At 40.1% G+C, this 15,373-nt stretch overlaps 1 protein-coding gene across 1 annotated transcript in view; it reads right to left on the reverse strand.

The window, feature by feature from the left end:
• LMBR1L (limb development membrane protein 1 like) overlaps positions 1-15,373 on the reverse strand; it is a 43,183-nt gene that overhangs the window by 5,634 nt on the left and 22,176 nt on the right. Inside the window, exons 4-16 of the mRNA XM_075265563.1 lie at positions 11,876-12,015; positions 10,540-10,643; positions 10,231-10,357; positions 9,431-9,499; positions 9,048-9,112; positions 8,649-8,721; positions 8,477-8,560; positions 6,772-6,848; positions 4,809-4,886; positions 4,366-4,439; positions 4,110-4,200; positions 3,554-3,620; positions 1,706-1,867 (exon numbers count right to left, since the gene is read on the reverse strand). Coding sequence (XP_075121664.1) covers positions 1,706-1,867; positions 3,554-3,620; positions 4,110-4,200; positions 4,366-4,439; positions 4,809-4,886; positions 6,772-6,848; positions 8,477-8,560; positions 8,649-8,721; positions 9,048-9,112; positions 9,431-9,499; positions 10,231-10,357; positions 10,540-10,643; positions 11,876-12,015 — 1,211 coding nt within the window. The remainder of the gene's footprint in view (positions 1-1,705; positions 1,868-3,553; positions 3,621-4,109; positions 4,201-4,365; positions 4,440-4,808; positions 4,887-6,771; positions 6,849-8,476; positions 8,561-8,648; positions 8,722-9,047; positions 9,113-9,430; positions 9,500-10,230; positions 10,358-10,539; positions 10,644-11,875; positions 12,016-15,373) is intronic.

Genomic DNA, 15,373 nt, shown 5'->3' on the forward strand with positions numbered 1-15,373 from the left:
ACAAAGAAATAGAGCAGTAAAAAACTTAAAGTGAAAGTAAACTTTTTTTTTTTTTTTTTTTTTTTGGGGGGGGGGGGGGTCACATAAAACAACAGTGAAGATGAGGAGAACAAACTTTGCAATGTAATTTACTGAAGGAGAGTGTTTGTGTCTAACTATTAGTCCTGTCTTTACAATGCTTGTTATCCGAGTAATTTTAGTCCATACTCCGCACACAAGCAGGTAAATTTACAATGCAGTCTATGGAGAGGGGAGGGGAAGGAGAGACAGATACATCTACAGAATTAAAGGGGTAATTTCTATCAGAAGACTAGATAAGTTTTCCTTCACATCATAGCTGGGGTATCAGAAATTACGGTCTCTCTACCATGTAGATGTCTCTCTGCTTTGTGGAGCTCTCCTACTTTTCCCCCCTCACCTCTCCATATACTTTTATTGTACAGAACTGATCAGCAGCAAAAGCAAGCAAATAAATGAAAAAGGAGCACTTTTCTTAAATGAAGCCCGTCACCAGAACCCAACTCCAAAAAATAGATAGGTTTAGGTCATCTGAATCAAATGGTGTTTTCCCTTTATGAATCTGTGCCTACATTGCCGAGATGTCACCCTTGTTCGTCCAAGGACCTCATTTACACGTGGACAAAGACAGCAATATCTCAGCAACGAAAACACAGTTTGTTTCAGCTGATGCTAACCTACTATCTGTGGGACAGAGTTGATATGCTGGGTTATGGCAACAGGGTCCCTTTTAAGTAAAATATATTACACAGTTTATTTTTACTATGGATTTACAAGAAAAAAGTGATTAGGCAGGACCAGGCAATGCACAAAATGTGCTTAGTCAGAAATCTGAAAAATATCAGCCCTACAACATTCCAATGTCAACAGGAGGCAGATATAACATTATTTAATCTCCTACTGCCCCCTACAGAAGAGAAGGACTAAGAAGGTGCTGTATTACATATCTTACAAACAGCAGCTAGCCCATAGTGTTCGTATGTAATTAAATAATTGCTCTTCTGCTCAAAATACAGTTCCAGAAAAATACTGCATAGGGCGGGATCACATCTGTGCAATCCTGCTGGGTTTCCGTCTTCTGCCCCGAGAAACTGGACAGGGTATGGAAACCCAGCAGTCAGTTCTCAAACCCATTCAAGTGAATGGGTTTGAAAAGTGAGCGCCCGTGAGTGTTTTGTACCTGTTTGCGGCGAAACCGTTTTTCTTTTAACCGGACATAAAGTCCTGCATGTCCGACTTTGTGTCCGGTTAAAAAAAAAACGGTTTTGCCGCTGACAGGTACGAAACGCTCACAGGCACTCACTTCTCAAACCCATTCACTTGAATGGGTTTGAAAACTGACTGCCGGGTTTCCGTCCCCTGTCCAGTTTCTCGGGGCAGAAGACGGAAATCGGCAGGATTGCTTAAAGCGTGCACGGGTGCAGATGTGAACCTGCCCCTACTATGAACAAAATGGCTGACAGGTGTACATCAAGACATGGATATACTTAAATCTTAGCCCTTTGACAAAATCCCTGAGAAAAAAAAAAAAAAAAAAAGTAACCTTAATAAGCAACAATGATGATTAAGTAAAGACTACAAAAGGACTTCTTGGTAACTGCCCTATGTATGACAACCCTTTGCAGATATCCAGAGATCCCTTACCCAACCTCCAAGCACTTCATGTCCAGTGCTACAAAAATCTTACCGAATGCACGGATAAGTTCAGCTTGCATGGCCCAGGTAAACTTCTTCACTAAACAAAGTGTGGTAAGACCGGCAAATAAGATGTTGTACAGGAAGATCAAGTAAAAATTTCCCAGCCAGTTGAAACGTCCAAAGTCACCCAGAAGGTCAAATCTAGTAATACCTACAGATTAATGAAAAAAATCAAGTCAGAAGTTAATACTATTAAGAGGGTGTTACCGTATTTTTCGGACTATAAGACGCACTTTTTTTCCCCAAAATTTGGGGGGAAAAGAAGGGTGCGTCTTATAGTCCGAATGTGGCGCCTGGAACCCGCTGTACTAGAGAGGCGGAAGCCGGAAAGGGATAGACGCCGGGGCCTGAGACATCGCTGTGCTCCTCTGTCCTGCATGAAGCCAGCAGCGGGAGGAGTGATGCTGCTATTCCGCTCCTCCGTCCCCCCGCTGCTGGCTTCAGGCAGGACAGTGGAGCGTAGCGATGTCTCAGGCCCCGGCACCTGTGCCAACGTCTATCCCTCCCCGGCATCCGCCTCTCTAGTACAGCGGATGCCGGGTCAGTAGTCAGTATCGGTGGCCCCTTCTCCCCCGGGGCCGGTCCCCACCGGCCCCGTACCTGTAGAGTTGCAGGCCGGCTCCTGCGCGGCGATATCGCAGGAGCCGACCTGTTCGGGTGACAGCCGGGAGCCTAATGAGGCTCCCAGGCCTGTCACTGCTGTATTAGTATTGCGGCTGGTCTCTATGACCAGCCGTAATACTAATAGACAGAATGTCCCATAGACGGCAATACAGTTGTATTGCCGTCTATGGGACTTGCAATCAAGTGACCGCAGGTTCAAGCCCCCGGGGGGGGAATAAAATAGTAAAAAAAAAAAAAAAAAAAAAAAAAAAGCTTTAAAAATATAAATAAAAGTTCTAAATCACCTCCTGTCCCTAGAAAAAAAAATTATATATATATATATATATATATATATATATATATATATATATATATATATATTATAAACCACCGGGGTTTTTTTCAATACAAGGTGATCTAAGCAATAGATATTCCCCAAAATGGTATAACTAAAAAGTACAGCTGGCCCCACAAAAAAAAACACTCTATGCATCCCCGTACAGCTGCAGGGTCACCTGTCAATGTGGCCTTGCAGCTGTTGCAAAACTACAACTCCCATATATTAAATATTTTACCATTTTTTGCTTCAAAATTTTTTTTCCCTATTTTCCTCCTCTAAAATCTGCGTCTTATAGTCCAGTGCGTCTTATAGTCCGAAAAATACGGTATATTGGTTTGATCATAAAGTTGTCTAGGTAAAGTACTTTCTAGAACTTTCACCAATCTCTGCATTATCTTCTCTCTAACTACTTGTCCCTTTTTGGTTAATTTGTAAATCTGAAGCTTTACTCCCTTTCTATCAATTTTACCAAATCGCAGCTCTGCTCTAAATACATATAGTGGTGACCAGGGCTGTGGAGTTGGTAGCTCAAACCAACTCCTCGAATTTTTCACAAGTCTCGGAGGCAGAGACTGACCTAGTGATTGTATAGCCAGGTCCCTTCCTACATCATCCTATGAGATGATTGAGATTTTCTGCCAAGATATAGAACTTTGATCATCAAAACAAAATCAATGTTAATTTCCATGCGTATTAATGTAGTAGATAAAAAAAAAAAAAAAACAACGGTGGTTTTGTGCCATCATACGATGCCTTTAAGGCAAATTTCCATGTGGAAACTGAAGGGAGCACTCAAAGTAGAAAGTATCTTTAACTGCAAGATCATAAACTTTTGAACCAGGTTTTTGTAAGAAACATCTTCCACAAGAAGAGAATTCATTTGGAATGACTTACCCAACGTTCTAGAGAAGACTGGGAGAGCAGAACTGAGAACAAGCAAGGACACACAGTTTCCAATGATCTATAAAAGAGTAAGCAGAGGTTACATGTGGTTTAAATATTGGAGTTACTATTTTTACAACTCTATACGATTAACACTTCAGATTTTATATAGTAAATTTAGCTACTGTCCCTAATAATAGGATGCTTACCATCCCTAAGAGCAAGAGCATTCTTTGTAGCTCCTCTGGATTATAGAGGATGGGGAAAGGAGACAAATGGCTACTAACACAATGCATTAGGCTTAATACTTTACGCGCTTGCAGCAGATACACCTGAATTATTAAAGAGCTCCAGCCTTTTAATAATTCTGGCACACCAATCGCAAAGATTTCGGGTATAACTCATGACACAGTTTTCTGGTGTGTTACAATAACTCCCATCCCTCCCTCTCCATTTCTTTACAATATTCTGAGCCATTTTAAATATCTGTTCTCTTCACTGGACATGCCCTTTAATGGTCACTCTTCGTTGTCCACAATAAATCACTACGAAAGTTAAAAGTTCTTACTTTGGTCATGGTTGTGTTTTGTTTCTGGGGCAAGAGTCTTATAAAGAAAGGTGAGCTGTAAAACCCAACGACAGAAGCGGCCATCAAGTAGCTGGTGCAAGGTTAAGGATTGAAAGCCATTAATAGTGTTTCACCAGGACCTGAGAATATATAGATTTGTGGGATGAAATGGTGTAGCACCAGGCCAGTAACACTGCCATTGTTACAAGTAACTGTGAATACATAGCCACATATGTTACTTTAAAACAAAGGATACAATATGAGGACGACTTGCACAGCTGCTCCAAAAGGCCCAAATACAGAGAAAGACACTTTTCCAAGCCGCGAGTCCTATAAAAAGCATAAAAGTCAATTACTTCATGTAAAAGAAGCAGTAAAAAAAATAAAAAATAAATAAAAAAGCTAAAAATGTAAAATTATAAAAATAGTAATATTCATACCAGTGGCTGCATACAGAATTTATCCACTCCCTTCTGGTCCTCAGCTGTCTCATATGACCAACAAAAAGGCTCTCCAGCTAAACTAGGTTCACATCATCTTATTATACTGCTCTCTCTTTTTTTTTTTTTTTTTTTTCCTTTTTTTTTTTTAAGCCACTGGTAGGATTACCTTCACTACATAATATCTGCAGGAGTGCTCTAGAGTGGAAAAGAACATTAATAAATACACATCTTAAAATACTAAAATGTAACCAAGTACCTGCATCCCTTTTGGCATGGCTGCATCATCGATCAGTAGTTCTAAGACATGGAAGCAGACGATCAGCACAGAGATGCCCTTGGAAAACACGAATAGTCAACATCAGACTTTATGCTGCGGCACTTCAAAGGCAGTTTAAACAATTTGGCTTTTGCCTTGCAAAATAACCACACAATACTGTACTAATAACTAAAATTCACAAGGATAGAGACTGATGAGACTGATATGGCCACTAATGCTTTTTGAGACATCTACAACATAAAAAAGCATAAGTTGTTCTTATGTATTTTTGTATTTATAGTTTGTTTATTATGCTGTAAACTTTAATAAAAATTACACAACCCCCCCAACCCCCCTCAGAAATTGCATTGATGCTTGGTTAGGAATTTCCACAGTATTGATTGGTCAGTTGCTCATGTAATGGCAGGGATATGATTTGTCTCCAACAATGGCATCTGATCATTCTGATGAATTCAGAAACTTAAAGGGATTTTGTGGTTGTGTCCACAGGACAATTGCCCGGACACCGTGTCCACCAGTGATCAGGAGGACTGAAAGTCCCACTAGTCTCCTTGTGAATGGAGCGCCACTGCATTTGCCGGACATGCACTCCATTCACCGCTATAGGGCTGAAGGTGCTGCCAGAGATTACAGTTCTGGAAGCTCCACAACAGTGAATGGAGCACCAGTCATGCACATGCACTGCCATTTCATTCACACATAAGGCTTTAAAGGGATTCTACCACTAAATAGCTATTTTTTCTGCTTTAGATGTCGGAATAGCCTTTAGACAGGCTATTCATCTCTTACCTTTAGATGTGGTCTCCGTGGTGCCATTCCTTAGAAATCACGTTTTTTACCAGTATGCTACTATGTTCTCTCGCAGCAATGGGGGCGGGCCCCAGCACTCAAACAGCAATGGGGGCGTCCCCACTGCTGCCCGAGAACTCTCTCCAGCGACGCCTCCTTCTTCAGCTGAATCCTCCCCTTCTCTTGTCGTCTTCATTCTGCGTCAGCTCCTATGCCTGCGCAGTCGGCTCTAACAGCGAGACACTAGTAGAGCCGACTGCGCATGCCGGCGGCCATATTTTGTTTGGTGTAGACTTAAAGGAGTGTACTGCGTGTGCGCGCAATTGCGACCTTGAAAAAATGGCCGCCAGCTGGCATGTGCAGGGAGGATGCAGCTGAAGATGGAGGCGTCGCTGGAGAAAGTTCTCTGGAAGCAGTGGGGACGCCCCCATCGCCGTTTGAGCGCTGGGGCCCGCCCCCATTGCTGTGAGAGAACTCATTTGCATACCGGTAAAAACCGGTATTTCTAAGGAATGGCAGTGCAGAGACCACGTCTAAAGAAAAGAGACGAATAGCCTTTCTAAACGCTATTCCGATGTCTAAAGCACAAAAAATACATATTTAGTGATATAGGTCTCCTGATCCAATAGACAGAGCGTAAGTGTCCTATCGCCAGATCCCCTAGTGATCAGGAAGATAGAAGCCCAAAAATGTCTTAAAGTAAATTGCAAACTAAGCCCATGCAAGAGGAATGCCATTCTGAATGGGTGAAATGTATTCTTACATGCCATCAGCAGTTTAACTCCTTTACGTTTGATATGCTGAACAATAATAAATCCTGCATTATAAAATGAAATAAGAAATCCTACCCATACCCATACATGTTCTAAAAGTAACCACCTATCACAGTGTGAATACGCCAACCAGCATTTTACACCAATACTATAGATGTAATAGACATAAAGCTAGACATGGAAGCTAGAGCTCTAAATCCTAGTCCTTATCATCTAGCTGAGGCAGGCAGCCATGATGTACCATTTATGTCCTAGGCAGTAACAAGGGTTTAAAGGTGACTGTCTAAGGCAAGCTCATGTATTATTCAGGTCAGTTTAGTTTTACGGTTTATATAGCCTCTGCTGTAAATCACATAGCAAAGATCCAGCAAGTAACCTACTGTGAGTGCGAGGAGCAGTAACATGGCCAAAGGGTACACCAAATTTCGTTGCCACGGAGAAGCTTTTCTTCTCATTTCTAAATGAAAGAAAAATATTATTTCAAAAGAAATATTTATCCCGGTTTGTGAAATAAGTAGACAAGGCATCTCTATTTTGTATAAAAGCTTAAACCCTTGACATTTTTTTTTAAACATACTTCAGCTACATCAAATTCGACCACTAGATGGCACAGTTACTTTTTGACTAGCTTCCTATTGTAAACAAATATGAAAAAAAAAAAAACTTTTTAAGTCTTCAGTAGGTGATACCTTTTTTAATGGCTAACTCATAATGATGACAGAATATGACGTTTCGAAGCTTCCTCTGAGCTCCTTCTTCAGATATAACTAAAAACACTTTCTAGAGGCTGCATAGTTCAGTAGGTGATACCTTTTTTTAATATTCCAGACTCTGGACAATGGAATTAACGTCTCACGTGGGTTTATGTCTTCTTATACAAATCATTAAGACAGCCATTAAGATAACCTGGGATCTGGCAATTGATTGTTTGTTGTTATAAGTATATAGTAATAAGCCTCTTCCCCCCTCCCTCCTGTAATCCTAGCCCTGTGTCCAGTCATAAATATGCAGCCTCTAGAAAGTGTTTTTAGTTATATCTGAAGAAGAAGCTCAGAGGAAGCTTCGAAACGTCATATTCTGTCATCATTATGAGTTAGCCATTAAAAAAGGTATCACCTACTGAAGACTTAAAGTTTTTTTGTTTCATATTTCATAACCACTGGCTAACACGGTACCAAAACAAACATTTTCCTTTTATTGTAAACAAGTCTTCTGCAGCTTATTTTCATTTTAGTCTGCTTTACAGAACCATTACACTATTGACGACAAAGTTTTATCCAAAGAGGACCTGCCCTCATTCTTGAAGTGTCTGTTTTAATAAATACTTGTATCCCCACAAAATAACAGTTCTGGAGCATCTTGTGTTGTACTCTACATTGTGCTGTTCTTCCTTTATTTCTCCTGAAAATTTGAAGACAACCTATGAAAAGAGGTTTGGCCATCTACAGTTTGACACTGTCAGAACTAAATGGACAATGTTAGATTCGGTAAGGATGCCCCCACAACTCATGACAACCAGCTGTCCATTTATACATTTCTAATACAAATAACAGAAGTGGTGTTTGGTCCTCTTTAAGCAGTGTTAAAGGGGTTATCCACTTTCAACTACTTACAGCCTATCTTAGTTCATCAATGTTAGATCTACAAGGGTCCACTGTAGATTAGCTGCACTTTCGCACAGTGCAGCTCCCAGTCATGTTTACATACCAGGACCTGTGCTGCCTACTTACATGTCATATGAACAGTCGGTTTAGGCCTAAAGCCGCTGCTACACTATCATTATCTGGACCGTGCTGTCCTAATACAGCAAATCTATGGGGATCCTGACCGTCAGTCCCTCGTAGATGTAATATTAATGACCTACTCTAAGAACAGGCCATTAATAGTAGAAAGTAGATAACCCCTTTAAACAAGTCCCAGATTACATCACCTCTTGGTTTTGACATTTGCCATAACATGAGACGAGGCAGGTAATAATTTAAACACTTCCTATGCGCATTTCTTGGTTTTCCACAGATACCACATACAGCAAATTTCAATGAGGAATCTCAGACAGTATGAACAATCTCAAAAAAAAAGTCTTACCTAGGGTGATCCTATGGCTCTTTATAGCCAATAGCCTTTTCTGTAGAGCTTCCATGTTTAGGTTCAACCAGCAAGATGCCTTAGCTGTAAAACAGAAGCCCATAAGGTCATGAGGCAGAGAACTCAAGTGTAAGTCAACTAGCAAAACTAATTTCAAAGATCAGATACTTACTTGAGATCTTACGGGATATGGCGGCTTCTTCAAATGCCGTACAGCTAAGGTGTTCCTCCAAGTTCTCCAACAGCTGCCAAGGTAAAATACACAGTTATGAATCTTCGTTGTAGTAGTATATAGTTTAGTTTCAGTAGTGTATAGTTTAGATTTAGTAAATATTACATAAAACATTCTGCAAAAAGACCAGTACATGGGAGCATTTCCACATTGTTTTAATAGATCACTTTTCTCTCCTAAATTTGTATATTGCTATTTAACAATTTCTATGTATGATTGTCAATAACATTTATATCTCATGCCTCTATAGTGACAATATATTCTACAGTGGGCAATATTTCAATTTTATTGGAAAAGAGAAAATACTAGTATGAAGTGGAGAGTTGCATGTGTACCCACCCGAGGTTTGACAAGCAGCTTCCCTGTAACTGAGAACATCCGCGACAGTCCTAATGGAGTACAAACTGCATAGCAAATGGGAGGAAAATAAATAAATTAAGAACACAGAGAAACACCATTCAACGAGTGAAAGAAAGCTCATAAATACAGCAAACTATACTTTATCTTTATGTGACACCAATCTACTGACATTAGAACATTGGAAGGGAGCAACTATATAAGGACATAGTTGTTTAATGGAAACTAAAAGCCTCCTCTTAAACTGGGCAGATTATAAGGGGATTTGCAGTAACAGCTTTACTACATTGGCTATGATGCAAATGCCATTTCTGAGATGTGACTTTTTTCTCTAGTAGGCGAATGTATGTTAATAGTATACTTACATAAAAGAAGCAGTACACCAAAAAGAGATATGCCAGAGTACAGGTATGGGAGGTAGTATTCCCACAGATCTAAAAGAAAACAGAATCCATGAATTTAAAGGAGGTTTTCTGATTTGACCTAACATTGTCAATACCGTATATTAGTAAGTTATAGCAATACTAGTTTGGGAATAGTCCTTTATTTACTGACATACATATTGGCATGCTTTACTATGTTATTCTGGCCTTTATATTTTATTCATTTATTTTACAGCAAAGTGCAGCAAAGCAAGGTCCTCACAATCTGATGGTAAACGGTTACGTGGTAATAATAGAGGCATATTCAAGATCACTTTCTAAGACACAAATTAAAAATGACAACCAATGTGGCTGCACTTATGGTCACACAAAAAATAAATATGGCTGCCATGTTACAATTTCACTGCATGTAAATAAATGTAATTACCAAGCTGGGTTGAGTATGACTGTACGTCACAGGGTTAACTACAGAATGGCTGCTTAGTAACATATTAGTGTGTGGGGAGGAGGATACCAACTGGAATCAGACTTTTAACATAGCAGTGAATGTTATACAAAGCCTAAGTGTCGAGAAGGAATTCCCCCCCCCCTGAAATAGGGCAATTGGCATGAGCCTCATGGGGGTTTTTTTGCTTTCCCCTGGATCAACACTGTAGGGATTGTAGGGTTATAGGTTGGACTTGATGGACTAATGTCTTTATCCAACCTCATCTACTATGTAAGTGAACCTAGCTGTTATATATTCTACCTTTAGCATATAACTAGTTTAATAAAAGACGTACCATAGAGAGACTCCCTCCCAGCTCCATCATCATCGACAATTGCAGATGCCACCCATAATATGCCAAAGACCAGGAGGGTGAGAAGCAGAAGAACTACTGAGGTTTCATATACTCTGGACATGACTCCCTGTAGGCAGGAAAAAAAAACAACAAAAAAAACCGAACAACTGTTAAATGCCCATAGAAAATGTATAACAGCGCACACAATGGCACGCTACATCCACATCAGGCAGGTAAGCTACAGATCCTTTGACTGGATGCCTGTTCACATTCATAAAAAGGAATATTCCTAAAATTACTCCGTTTTACCTTTTTTGATCCTGCAAATCCTTCGGCCTCAGTGAAGAAATATGCAAATGGCATCAGAAATACTAATGACAGATTGGAGAAAAGGAAGACCAGGTTCCACAGGCCTATAAGAGGAGAAGAAATGGTTAACCAGGGAAGGACAGAATGCTGCATGCCTTATGAATGACGTGATGAACTTTGTAGGCCAAGTAACAGGATCATGGATTCGTTTTTCCATTTTTCCTCAGCCCTCAATGAGACAAATCTATGTTGGCGAGAACTCAGTTATCTGTATATTTGCAGTGATAAGAATGATTTTTCTTGGACGGTGGCTTGTATATATGGCCAAAAACAATATCAATGTGAAACAAGACATGCAATGCGTTATGATTTAGGTCAAAAGCTGCCTTTCTATATATTTATATAAATAGATGAAATTCACAGCAGAACACAACAGAAGATGCTGAATGTCTTAAAATTTATAATAGGTCCACCGAAAAGACTGAAGTAGTGTGTAGTGCAACTAAGTGCTCACTGCCGGGATTCAAGATAACATTTGGCCCTCCACGCAGACTCTCTATTGGTAAGAACTGAAGCACGGCATGCCCACATTCCTCCTGTCATGTAATGTCTTATACTGTACTGTCAGTGCTCACTGACACTTTTGTGAGTCCGTTTAATAGAGGAAGTCTAGGAATTTTTAATTTAAGACCTAATCTCAGATCCATAAATATCTGATCAGTTAGAGGACAGACAGGTGGCCTCTGATACCTGTACCATACACAGCACAGATCTGGAAGCATTTGGCTCTGCACCCTGTAATAGTGACCAGGCGCTGGTACTGCACCTCAGCTCCCATTGAACTGCACTACTGTACTGATCACATATTAATCCCCTATCCCAAGGATAGCTCATTAATAAATAAGGCCTGTAAAACCTTTAATGCAAAGGTTTCCTGAAAAGTTAGTGACCAAACAAAACTGTGCAAACCTTAAATTTTCTTTTATATCGCCCTTTAGGGCTCCCTGCATTGGGACAATCTTTGTAAGACAGCAGAAGTGATACAAGGAAAGGGGAAATGTGAAAACAAAATGTAATATCCAAGTGTCCCATAAGCCAGGTCATCAGTTTATCTTTATATGTCTTTATTCAGGTCTTTTGCTGCTGGCTATTTCATTCCAAAAGATTGTTAAGGGATGGAATGCAAGATATTTCTGGTATGATAATGGAGATACAGATGGGTCATGTGCGTAATTTCACTCAGAGCAAGATTTATGGGTCATTTACATTCTTCCTGCCTTGCTTTCTTTGAAGTAGGAATGTCACACTTTTACATTCATCACTAGGTTCCACTCACCATGGATGAGGGATCCATTGAGCCACTGGATGTAGTAGTTGTGTGGCATAGAGAGCAGCACCTCATTACTGATGATGGAGAAGGGCAGAAGCAGCACGGCCCCCACGGACACCGCAAGTGTAAATGTGCACATCCAGAGGCTGGAGAGAAAAACACACAATGCAGTCTATTATTAGAAGGATCGGAGCATATCATCTACACCATAGTCTATACTCCAGTGGTGTCATTAGAGGAAACAACCCCACATGGGATCCCATTATCTGCTATGTAGCGACAACAGCAGCAAATGTTCAACTATTACTTTCCAACCTGTTTGCAACTTGTGTGGAACAGTGATATTTAGAGTAACAAGTATAACTCACATATTTGTTATCAGACCGCCATCATGTACCCTGGGCATTTCCTATTTCTAAGGCCCGGTTCACATCTGGGGGAATTCCGATCCTCTCTCCGCATGAAAAATGTGGAGAGAAAAGCGCTGCAATCAGTACTTTTTTCCCCGCATGTTTCTTTCAGACACCAAGCGAAAACTACATGGACCCCATTATAATCTACGGGGTCTGGGGGTTTCCCAAGGTAATCGCTTTTTTATGCGGATTAGGTTTACATTCAGGAGGTCCCAAAGCAGACCAAATGAAAACCCGAATGTAGAGGTGAACCTAGCCTCAGAGGGAAAGCCCACCATGACTAGCAGCAACAAATACTGCAGAGATAATGTGTCATCCTATCATCCTGCAAACGCTAAGATCTCTTAAACGTAGACACTTAGGGTTACATCAACACAGAGCCCATTGTTTGGTTTTCCCTTTTTTGTGCATGTTTTATATACCCCAGAATGTATGTTCACATGTAGCATATTTATTGCAAATCATTCTGCAAGTGTTCCAGATTTGTAAAAGGAGGCTTGCAGTAAAGACTTGCACATGCTGCAAACTCCAACCCCATTCAGATGTATCAAACAAATTTGCAGTCACAGAAATTTCTGCATTGTATGCTGCATGTGAACATATCCTTACCTATAATCTGGATCCTTCCCATAAAATAGAAAAAACATACACGTGTCATTGGAATTGGCACTAGTACATGTACAATTACTCATGGTAGGTTATTACACTGATCAGTCATAGCAGGCACAGATGTCAGTGTATACATGGAAGGATCTTCTATTGACGGCAGTGACTAGAAGTCTTTCAGAAGTCACTGTGTACAGTATATAAAAGGTGGAGTTCATTATTTACCAGCAAAGCAAGAAATAGGATTACATGTGCGAGTGCCTCACTTCTAATCCTTGCTGAATCCTACAATTGTGGGTGTAGTCATTTTTAGATCACCCTGGTTATCACGATTACTATGAAAGCCTTTCCACTATTATTCAGACAGAATTATTGTGAATAATACTGGAGTCAACTAGTAACCTGATATACACAACCAATAAGTGTCTTTCCACCTCACATAGTTCATATTGTAGCAACCCTATAATTGTGATAATCTACTGAATACTATGTAGGGCAGAAACGCTAATCTATTGTGAGCCAATACAATGAATGACATGGAGGCTAAAGTCTAGTAGAGGATATAAGATGGCTATGCTTACTGTACAGGTACATACATGGTCCTGGACACACCAATGACAGCCAGAATCAGAGCATCCCTGCTGGCTGTATTCAGACTGCCAAGCGGAGTTTTTATTTAAGAGAATAGCTGGATTACAGTATACCGGGTTATTGAACTTGGGGTTTTCCAGTCTGGAAACTAAGATGGCCTAGGGTTGTCCTAATAATGTAGAAATACATGACTGGACCATACGGAGATCTTTTCAATGATCTCTTAATACCGAGGCCTGTAACACTGACAATGGGGCATCCTTTAGGTCTAGAGGAATAAAGGTATTACTATAATCTTAGGCCGGACTGTAACTAAAGGGAGCTAGGAAATTTTTGGATAGGATGTGGATCAAGACATTTAGTCCAACTGCCATATTGGAGTTGGGTATGGATTTTTTTCCTCTAATGATGCAAATTGGCATTAGAATTGTAAGGTGTGTTTTTTTTTTTTTGTGTTCCTCAGGATAGACTTGGTAGTTAGCGGTTGCTGCAGATTTCACCCTATGCCCTGCAAGGTGTAAACCTGCGGAAAGAAAGGGGAAGCAATGAATTTAAAATCTTCATTGCAGGACAATTTCTGTGCGGATTTTTCCTGCAGGGTGTGTGGATAACATTTGTTAAAATTGAAGTTTCTTTGCTGCTACTGTAATATGCTGTAGATTTTACACCAGGAAATCCAGGGAGAAAATACAGTTTTACCTAGTACAGATTTTACGCTTGTGTGGCTACTACTGTGAAGTCATCGATTCATGTGCACACTACACGCCTCACGGCTATACATGTATTGTCAGGGAAAAGAATTCTAAATATTACTGACGCTGGATCATAGTAAAAAAAGATATGCATGTGACAGCAAAGGGACAGTGATGACGTCCAATGTATACCTCGTAAACCCTAGAAATAACAGGAAATAGAGAGACATTACATGTTTATGTACTGGGTGCGATGTGTGGGGCCCCCAGGCACCTGTAATGAGGCTATTTTCAGAGTTACATAGGAAATGTAGAGTAGAATTTCAAGTCAGGCCAGTAAAAGCAGTTTTGGCAATAGGACTGTGAATCATGGAGAGTTCACTACTGGATTTCTAACTGAAGACTATATGCTTCACCTCTACCAGTTAGTCACAACTATTAGCAGCGCTGCGTAATACAATGCGTAATTTCCCATTTATCAGACATTACAGTTGGGGTAGAGGGCGACTACTCTTCTTCAATGAGATTGTTAACAGGAAGCCAAGTAAAATCCCTGTCCCTAAATTCACTTTACCCAACCTCTCCTCTTCTAATGTACAAACAGTTTGGGGAAGGTTTTCAGGACATTGTAGTACACTTCACTATTTATAGAATTCACTAGTTTCTGTGCAACTGTAGTAATAAAGATCAGTAATAAAAGAAAGGCATTATCAACTGTGCCGCCATAAAAGTCATTAAGTCACATCCCTTGGCTGTCAAGAAGTGGCCATCGGCAACAATGGTGCCGAATTAAGCTACTTTCTGCTAAATGAAGGAAATTTAATCAAATTAAAAAAAATGTTGTGTATAACCCATATATTTAAAGTCAAGGTTGGATAGAATTTGTGCTGTGAAATCAGAAATCCTTGATCTTTCACTGGTCCCATATATTATAACATATATATTGTTAAGTCTGTTTTCATGAACAGACACGTTTGCTATACAAGGTATTTAGCTGGTCTTTGGTACCTTCCTTGAGGTAAGTTCACATGGCTGAAAAATATGGAGCTAATTTCAAGAGAAACTCCCTTCTTACATGAGGTTCTCTATAGATGTATCCAATGTACACATAAGCAAACTGTGATGGCAATTCCTGCAAATCCGCTATAAGCTACAAAGCATTTCCCATTAGTGGAAGGGGTTTTAAAGGGTTTTAAAAGTGT

This window comes from Leptodactylus fuscus, chromosome 2 (genome assembly GCF_031893055.1).
Source record: "Leptodactylus fuscus isolate aLepFus1 chromosome 2, aLepFus1.hap2, whole genome shotgun sequence".
Lineage (NCBI taxonomy): Eukaryota > Metazoa > Chordata > Amphibia > Anura > Leptodactylidae > Leptodactylus > Leptodactylus fuscus.